Source organism: Engraulis encrasicolus, chromosome 10 (genome assembly GCF_034702125.1).
Source record: "Engraulis encrasicolus isolate BLACKSEA-1 chromosome 10, IST_EnEncr_1.0, whole genome shotgun sequence".
Lineage (NCBI taxonomy): Eukaryota > Metazoa > Chordata > Actinopteri > Clupeiformes > Engraulidae > Engraulis > Engraulis encrasicolus.
This window is the reverse complement of record NC_085866.1, coordinates 50,094,143-50,104,142: the sequence shown is the minus strand read 5'-3', so window position 1 is coordinate 50,104,142 and position 10,000 is coordinate 50,094,143. Positions and strand designations below refer to the sequence as shown.

Here is a 10,000-nt window from a genome sequence, read left to right as displayed (position 1 = left end):
AAGAGAGAGAGCAAGAGAGACAAGGACAAAAAATAGACTGAGGAAGCTTAAGAAAGCCTCGGCGAGAAAGAGGGACAGAGAAGAAAAGACACAGATGAAGAGAAAGAAAGGAAAAGACAGAGGAAAGGTGTAGAGGAGGAAGAGGAGAGCAGCTCAAAATAACCTGAGCAGAGGAGTGGGAGCTGGGAAGAGGAGCATGGAAACAAGGACAGGCTGGAGAAACGCGGCCGGCTAGCTACAGAACAGTGCAGGCCAATATGAGCACACTGCACAGAGATTACCACTAAGGTGGTGCTGTAACGCACCACATAGAGTACCCGTACCATATACAGCACATGGGGAGCCGGGTTCGAGTCCGTCGTGGGTCATTTCCCAACCCTACCCCCTTTCTCTCTCCCCACTACTAGTCACATCTTCAGTGCTCTGTCATAATAAAGACACAAAAAGACCAGAAAATACAGTGGGCATGATGGACATCCTGGATTCATTACTTACAATCCAGTGCCACAAATTCCACATGACCTGTCTAATTCAACCAGGTGATTGCCTGGTTGAAAGATCACCTGGTTGAAAGATCTGTTTCTGGTCCAAGGTAATTTCCTGATTCTCCTCCATCTCTCTTTCCCACTCCCTTCTTATCACCATCTCATACTGTCCTTGGTTGAAAGATCACCTGGTTGAAAGATCACCCGACCATGGTTCAAACAGTTGGGGCTTTGACTGTTATGCCTTGGACCCGGGTTTGTTTCTGGTCCGAGGTAATTTCCCAATTCTCCCCCCATCTTTCTTTCCCACTCCCCTCCTATCACCATCTCACCCTGTTCTATCGAATAAAGGCATAAAATGCAGATTTAAATGTATCCCCTTAATGCATGCTGTTACACCGTCTGTAATAGTCACTGAAATAGCTGAACTACCACTACACCACTATGACAGTGCACAGGGCCTTTAGTAATACACTATGACTTGGTCATTGCTAATTTATAACAGGGGCCGTGTCTTACTGGGTTAAAACAAGTCTTGGTTGAACTGGGCTGATAAAATCAGGTCATTTGAAATATGTGGCACTGGATTATACCTTCTGAATCCGGGTTGCCCATCATCACTATGGTGGCATGCAGTCCACCCTGACTCCTACCACACCCAGCAGCAGAGGGACAGAGAGGAAGAGGTAGAGTGAGCGATGCAGGGAGGTAGGAATGCACCGAGGAAAGAGAGAGAGTGCGTGCGTGTGTCTGTACGTGCGTGCGTGCGTGCGTGCGTGTGTGTGTGTGCATGCGTACGTGGTTGTGTGTGTGTGTGTGGTTGTGTGTGTGTGTGTGTGTGTGTGTGTGTATGTATGTGTGTGTGTGTGTGTGTGTGTGTGTGTGTGTGTGTGTGTGTGTGTGTGTGTGTGTGTGTGTGTGTGTGTGTGTGTGTACGTGGTTGTGTGTGTATGTGTATGTGTGTGTGTGTGAGAGAGAGAGAGAGAGAGAGAGAGAGAGAGAGAGAGAGAGAGAGAGAGAGAGAGAGAGAGAGAGAGAGAGAGAGAGAGAGGTTGGGTGAAGCAGGGTGAAAGCGGTAGACAAAGAGAGAGCAGAAAGAGTTCTAAAGAGTAGGCCATGAAACAGGCACAGAATGGTGATAGAGAATGAAAAGGTTGAGAGACAGAGAGATAAATGGAGAGAGAAATAGGAAGAGGTAGATTGAGAGACAGAGAAGGGAAGTGAATAAGAAAGCGATTGAGAGACAGACAGAGAAGAAGGGAGAGAAAGAGCCGTCCAGAGACACAGAGAATAAGGGAGGAGAGAGAGGTTGAGAGCCCAAGAGAGCTAGGGGACTTGACTTGAAACGTGAAAATCATTATCAGTCACATTACAATCAGAGCATAATCTAGAAAAATCAGGCCCTGATTTTTGTGGTGTATCTTAATGTGGTACATTAAGGGTTAATGTTTTACGCAGGTTACGTTTACAGTAAGTACAGTAGCCAATAGGATTATGTGTGTGTGGTCACATGATGCTTGCGTCTTACGTCTGCTAGTTAGTTCAATAAAGTACCTGTAATGTAAAGACACAGTTTATCCGCGCTCGAGTAATTATTCTTAAAACAGAATATCCGACATGGTGTCAGAAGTGCTGTGTCTATGAGGGGAAAGAAAAAGAACAAGACACAACAGTCCACGGCGAGAGAGATGGAGGGAGAGACATCGGCTGATGTTAGGAGCGAACAACGTGAGGAAAACGTTAACGTCGAAGTGCAGCAAAGGGGAGCGAGCATGGCGGCTAGTGCACCCACGGCTACATTCAACATCCAGCCACCGGAGCCCTTCGATTTCAACAAACCGCTCGAATGGACAAAATGGATCCGGAGGTTCGAGAGGTTTCGGCAAGCGAGCAACTTGACCACGAACTCCGAGGAGAATCAGGTTAACACTCTGATATATTGTATGGGGGATGAAGCCGACGATGTATTGAGAGGGTTGAAGCTGAGTGATGCTGACATGAAAAAGTATGACAAAGTAAAGGATGGATTCAGAGACTTTTTTATTGTGAGAAAGAACATTGTGTTTGAACGTGCATGCTTCAATATGCGAAAACAAGAACCAAATGAGACTGTCGAGGCATTCGTCACTGCCCTGCATGTTCTAGCAGAACATTGCAAATACGGGGACTTGCATGATGAACTCATACGCGATCGGATCGTAGTGGGGCTTGCAAACACCAGACTTTCTGAGCGCTTGCAGATGGAGGAAAATTTGACATTGCAAAAAGCCATTGATATGGCAAGACAGTCCGAAGAAGTAAAGAAGCAACAGAGCGCACTTAGGAGTGACGCTAGCAGCGTGATGCAGATGGAGGGTAGCTCCATAGACAGACTAATAAATAAAGGGCAAAAATATACTTACCCGAAAAGCAGCGGCGGCGCACGTTCCCGCCAACACACGCCAGGCAGAGACAATGGCATGCAGCAGCAGCAGCACGGCGCCCAGTGCTACAAGTGTGGGGGGGCTTCTCACCCGAGAGCGGAGTGTCCCGCCAACGATGCAAAATGTCGGGGCTGCGGAAAAATAGGCCATTACCAGCGCGTCTGTAAAAGCAAGACTGTAGTAGGGTGCATTGAGGAAGAAGAGGAGAAAAGTTTCTTCTTGGGCTCTGTGTCATGCAAAAACAACATGTGGGCGGCTGACGTACAGATAAAAGGGAAAGTGTTAAAATTCAAACTTGACACCGGCGCAGATGTAACCGCCATTTCAGACAGTGACCTGAGAGACTTGTTCCAGGGGGCAAAAATGCCTGTCCTCCACAAGCCAGAGAAACCCTTGCTGGGTCCAGGAAGGATTCAGCTACAGGTAGCTGGCTATGCAAAAATGCAGCTGGCTTACAAAGGCAAGCAAACGGAGGAGAAGGTCTACGTGGTCAAAAACCTGAGCACACCTTTGCTCGGGCTACCGGCCATTACTGCCCTGGGCCTACTCATTCGAGTCGACAGTGTCACCATGGACTCTTTAAAGGCAACTTACCCAAAACTGTACAAGGGCCTAGGCGACATCCAACAACCATACCACATCGAGCTCAAGCCAGACGCCGTGCCCTTTTCCCTAAAGACTCCACGGAGAATTCCCCTGCCTCTGATCGGAAAGGTGAAGGAGGAGCTCCAGCGGATGGAAGAGATGGGGGTCATCAGGCGCGTCGAGGAGCCTACAGAGTGGTGCGCTGGCATGGTCGTCGTCCCAAAGAAGAACAGCCAGCGTCTACGCGTGTGTGTGGACTTCACAGGCTTGAACCAGTATGTGTGTCGTGAGAAGTATGTCCTGCCTTCAGTCGACCAGAGTCTAGGAATGCTAGCTGGAGCCAGAGTCTTCAGTAAACTAGACGCGAACATGGGATTCTGGCAGATTCCTTTAGCTGAGGGGTCAGCCAAATACACAACATTCATAACGCCCTTCGGACGGTACCAGTTCCAGCGTCTTCCGTTTGGGATCAACTCTGCACCCGAACACTTCCAGCGTGTCATGGCGGACGTGATCGACGGACTGGATGGGGTGGTCTGCCACATCGATGACCTGCTGGTGTGGGGAAAAGACCAGGAACAGCACGACGCTCGTCTCCATGCCCTGCTGAAAAAGCTCGAACAAGCAGGGGTGACTTTGAATGCAGACAAGTGCGAGCTCTCCAGGAGTGAGGTGGCGTTCCTCGGGCACGTCATCACCACGTCAGGCATCAGCCCTGATCCAGAAAAGACAGAGGCCATCAGAGACATGAAAGAGCCTACAAATGTGAGCGAGTTGAGGAGCTTCCTGGGGATGGTAAACCAGGTGGGAAAATTTATACCCCAGCTGTCAGAGAAAGACAAAGCTCTTCGCGATCTTCTCTCAAAGAAGAACTGTTGGCTGTGGGGTGTCGACCAGGCGGCGGCCTTCAGGGTGCTAAAAGAAGCCCTAATCTCTCCGCCGGTCCTGGCCATGTATGACACGGGCAGGGACACCAAAGTATCGGCAGACGCTTCATCTTATGGACTGGGGGGCGTGCTCCTCCAGAAATGGGACAGCGAATGGAGGCCGGTAGCTTACGCATCCCGCTCACTTTCCCCCACTGAGCAACGCTACGCGCAAGTCGAAAAGGAGGCCCTGGGTCTAACCTGGGCATGTGAGCGCTTTCGGGACTTCCTGTTAGGAAAGCACTTCTGCCTAGAGACTGATCACAAGCCGCTCCTTTCCTTGCTAGGCACACAAGCACTCGACCTGTTGCCACCAAGAATACAGCGCTTTCGAATGCGGCTCATGCGCTACTCCTATGACATCGTGCACGTTCCAGGAAAGGCACTCTGGACTGCCGACACGTTGTCACGTGCACCTGTGCAGAAACAAATGACCGCAAATGACACTGAACTGATGGAGAGCACAAACATTTACGTGGACTGCATTGTCAACAACCTACCTGCCAGTCCCACGTTCATGGACACACTCAAAGCACAGCTGGAGGCAGACAGTGTGTGCTCTCGTGTCATGAGAATGTGTGCAGACGGATGGCCAGATCACGCAAAGCAGGAACCACTCCTGAAAGACTTCTGGCCCGAGCAGGCTACACTCACAGTAGAAGAGGGACTGTTGCTAAAAGACACTCGCCTCGTCATTCCAGCAGCAATGCGGAACGACGTGCTGAACAGACTGCACGAGGGCCATCAAGGAGTCGTGAAGTGCAAAGCACGCGCCCGTGAGACTGTGTGGTGGCCTGGGCTCGGACAACACATCACAGAGATGGTGCTCAAATGCAGAACGTGTCTGCCAGAGCGCCGCAATCACAGTGAGCCACTCATGCCGTCAGAGTGCCCCGAGCGCCCATGGCAAAAGCTGGGGGCCGATCTCTTTGAACTGGGGGGGAAAACTTACCTGCTCATCGTTGATTACCTCTCCAGGTACGTTGAGATTGCCCTGCTGACACACACAAAATGCAATGATGTGATTAACCATCTAAAATCAATGTTTGCCAGACACGGAATCCCGGAGGTCCTCATGAGTGACAACGGCCCCCAATTTTCCGGCCAGGCATTCGCTTCCTTCGCCACTGCATATGGGTTCCAACACCTTACCAGTAGCCCCAAATTCCCACAAAGCAATGGCGAGGCTGAGCGAGCGGTACAGACCGTAAAGGGTCTGCTGAAAAAGGCAACTGATCCGTACATGGCTCTGCTTGCATACAGAGCCACACCTCTTCAAAATGGATACAGCCCGGCCCAGTTGCTCATGGGTCGACGTCTCCGCACCACGGTGCCGACACATCCGTCTGAGCTGCAACCTGCACTGCCCGACCGCAGCACACTGTTCCAGAAAGAAAGGGAGAAGAGGACATCAGATGCTGCAAACTTCAACAGGCGACATCGTGCAAAGCCACTCAGCAGCCTGTCACCAGGTCAGGAGGTCTGGGTGACTGACACAAAAACACCAGGGACTGTGATCCAGAGTCACACCTCGCCGAGATCCTACCTTGTGGAATCGCCACATGGGGTGGTAAGACGCAACCGCCTGCATCTTATACCACTCCAGCCCCCAGCACAAGACGAGGCTGGACAGCAGCAACAGGAGCCACTGCCGGCTCTAGAGCAGGGTGACACTCCACCTGCTCTGGGGTCCCCTGTTCCCTCTCCTGGGGTTTCCACTCCCAGAACCAGGTCGGGGAGAGCAATTACACAGCCCACTAGACTGAACTTATAAGTGGGTGAAAAAAAAAAAAAGAAAATGTTGAACAGAAAGGTTATGGTTGAAAATGAAATGTTTTTCTAATGTATCATTTTTACATTTGAGATGCTCACCTCAGTACTCACCTCCGAAAATAAGTTTGAAAATGTTATGTGTGAAAATGAGATTGAAGATGTTAAGAAAGTCATAGAAAGAGTATCAGTTTACCAGGAATTGTTTAACCCTGTTTTCTTTCACAGGTTTTGATGGACTTGAAAAGATGGACTTTGAAAACCAGGTTTTGTTTAACCGTGTTTCCTTTCACAGGTTTTGATGGACTTAAAAAGTGTTTCCATGTTCTGTAAAAAAGGGAGATGTGGTGTATCTTAATGTGGTACATTAAGGGTTAATGTTTTACGCAGGTTACGTTTACAGTAAGTACAGTAGCCAATAGGATTATGTGTGTGTGGTCACATGATGCTTGCGTCTTACGTCTGCTAGTTAGTTCAATAAAGTACCTGTAATGTAAAGACACAGTTTATCCGCGCTCGAGTTATTATTCTTAAAACAGAATATCCGACAATTTTCAAGAGAGCTAGGGGGGAGAGAGAGAGAGAGAGAGAGAGAGAGAGAGAGAGAGAGAGAGAGAGAGAGAGAGAGAGAGACAGAGACAGAGACTGACAGGGAGAGGAGAGCTGAGTGAACAAACCGATTGACAGGGAGTGGATTAGGGAAGACAGTGGTGCAGGTGGAAGAACAGGGAGCTGGACAGAGGCAGCAGCAGGCTCTGGCCATGAGGGATCTCTCTCTCTCTCTCTCTCTCTCTCTCTCTCTCTCTCTCTCTCTCTCTCTCTCTCTCTCTCTCTCTCTCTCTCTCTCTCTCTCTCTCTCTCTCTGTAGCCCTCATACATCCAGGGCTTGGTATTTTCCGAGTCAGTAGCCATTCAGCTGCTGTTTTAGGAGGGTTTTTTTGTTTCTTTGATCATATGCTCAGAAGATGAAATGAGAGACTGAGCAAGAAAATCAGTGCTCTAAGCCTACAAACAGTTGATGCATGAGAGGCAAATGATGGAATATGCTACTGTGGTATGATATACCAACAATAAGCTACCTACATCATTGGCCAGTGAGAATGAAATTATTGCCAGCCTCAGCAAGCTTTATCCGCATTTGGCTGGTTGGCAAATGTCAGTGCAGAGCCCTTCATACAGCCATGGCCCTGTGCCCTGTGCCCTAGCCTCATTCCAGAGGTCACAATGGCAGAATAGGTTAGAATCACGTGACGTCACTGTAGCTTTGCACTTCCATTTTCGTCAGTGGGATTCAAGAATTGGACTAGTCTTTAACATTCTAGCGGTGGCACTACCTAAAACTGCCAGATTCAACTGTCACACTATTCTGCTCCCACTTCCTCTCTCCTTCACTCTCCCTTTCACACATTCTTATCTTTTTTCTTCATGCCCAACGGCTACATTACTGTTTCACCTCCCTCACACCCAAAAACACAAGAGTAATAAGCTGTCTCAGTTAAATGAATGGGAGTAGAATTGAATTGTAGGGTGCGGTCCATAATGATGAAAATATAACGATATAAAATAGAAAAAAATATTTAAAGAAAAAATAAACACTTTGCAAGAATTCACATGCATTCGCTTTTTTACGGCATGAGGAATAAATAAACAAACAAATTAATCAATCTGTCAATCAATAAAAAAATCCATTCATCAATCAAGAGGTCCTAATAGTTCACAGTGACACAACACAGTTGAAATAAGCACTATGGAGGAAAATTGAAAAGTAGGCCCATCTGTTGAATTACGACAAAGAAAGAAGAGCATGTATTTATAGATTAGAGGAGTTAACACACATGGATGGATGATGGCTGGATGGATCAGTGGATCAATTTAAAGCAAGGGTGTCAAACTCAAATTGACCAAATGGACCAAAATTGTGAATTAACACACTTAAATACTTATATGTAAATTTAGCATACAAGTGTGACATGTCTAACTGGCCTGGGCTCATTCATATTCCTGTGACACACCCAATTTCATGCTCAAATATTACACAATACATTTACGTATATTAATGGTGTATGTGGGCCAACTGTAATACATTGGAAATGAACTCACGGCCCAAATGAAATCCCTGATTTAGAGCAAGCGTAAATAGTAACACTGTCCAGTCAGATCACATAGTATTTCTGTGCATCTACAACAGAAACATTATTATTATATCTTATCGATTCGCTTTGCTCTTCTTTCCTCTCCTTACTCACCTTCCTCTCCCTCCTTTGCTCCAGCGTGCGGTAATGTACAAGCGGGCGCTGAAGACGAGGGCGAGGCGGAGGCAGGCTGGATCGAGGGCGCCGCCATCTTGTTATCGGTGGTGTGTGTGGTGCTTGTGACGGCGTTTAACGACTGGAGCAAGGAGAAGCAGTTCAGGGGCCTGCAGAGCCGCATCGAGCAGGAGCAGCGCTTCGCTGTGGTGCGCAGCGGCAACGTCATAGACGTCCCCGTGGCCGAGATGGTGGTGGGGGACATAGCCCAGGTCAAATACGGTGAGTTACACACACACACACACACACACACACACACACACACACACACACACACACACACACACACACACACACACAGCGGAGGTCAAATACGGTGAGTTACACACACACACACACACAGCGGAGATGGTGGTGGCCCAGGTCAAATACAGTCTGTTAAGTCCTCTTATGAATAAACACACACACACAGACCATACACACCATAAACATATGGAAATACAATATATACTGTATACCGAGATGCTCATACGCATAATGCGCACGCACGCACGCACGCAAGCACACACACACACACACACACACACACACACACACACACACACACACACACACACACACACACACACACACACACACACACACAGAGTGTGCTTTATCTCCCCCTGAAAATTAAAAAGTAATTTTCTGTAATTTATGACTTAATTAAACTCTGCCCCCCTCACATATGGTAATAAGGGCAGCTGGTTGTATTTAACACGACCTGAAAAGACCCTTTGAGTCACACAGCAGCAGTAGTAGTCACTGCACTTGCTTCACTGAAACATCAGTACTTGTGGAAACACTTCACTTGACGCCGGCATTATACGCATGACAGGACAGTGTCATAACAGCACTGGGGAGTAGTCATGGATGTGTTACAAACGCTATGTCAATGTTATAAACATTTTATGACTTGTCATTAAAAGACATTCAGTTGTGGTAAATACTGCCCAAACAATGACAACTTTTCATGACCATAAAACGTTTATGAGATCGGTATAATGTTTATGACATGTCATGACACTGTTTTCACACTGTTATGACACTGTCATGTCATTTCATACATGTGATCCAGGCGTCAAGGAAGGTGTCAGTAAACGCCTACGGTGTGTAGACTACTGCAGCACTCAGGATTCACAGATACACTGCAGTGGGGGAAATGCTACTCCTCCTAATCAATAATGTTATGTGAGTGGTGTGTAGTGTGTATGACCTAGGTCCTAGTCTGTGACCAGCCCCATACTCCAGGTCATTAGTTTTTATTTTACGTTGTAGTAATTCTTAAAGGCTAAAAAAATAAATGAATCAACATTAATCAGCTGTTGTAGTAGCGGCATGTATGCCTTTCATGACATAGCCTACTGTAAACATGCAGCTGTCCCATAAGCACGGCCACTTGTTTTTGATTTTGAAGAGTAGAGAAGTGAAATGTAACCAAAATCTCTATGAATATGGATATGTGGTGCCTGCCACAAACTGATCACTGCACTGCACAGTATTCATGACGTGCCGTAAACATCATA

The 10,000-nt window shown here is 47.6% G+C and overlaps 1 protein-coding gene across 1 annotated transcript in view; it reads left to right on the top strand.

Annotated features, from left to right (window-relative positions):
- Positions 1 to 10,000, top strand: part of LOC134457277 (plasma membrane calcium-transporting ATPase 3-like) — a 66,621-nt gene that overhangs the window by 8,632 nt on the left and 47,989 nt on the right. Inside the window, exon 3 of the mRNA XM_063209208.1 lies at positions 8,460 to 8,717. Coding sequence (XP_063065278.1) covers positions 8,460 to 8,717 — 258 coding nt within the window. The remainder of the gene's footprint in view (positions 1 to 8,459; positions 8,718 to 10,000) is intronic.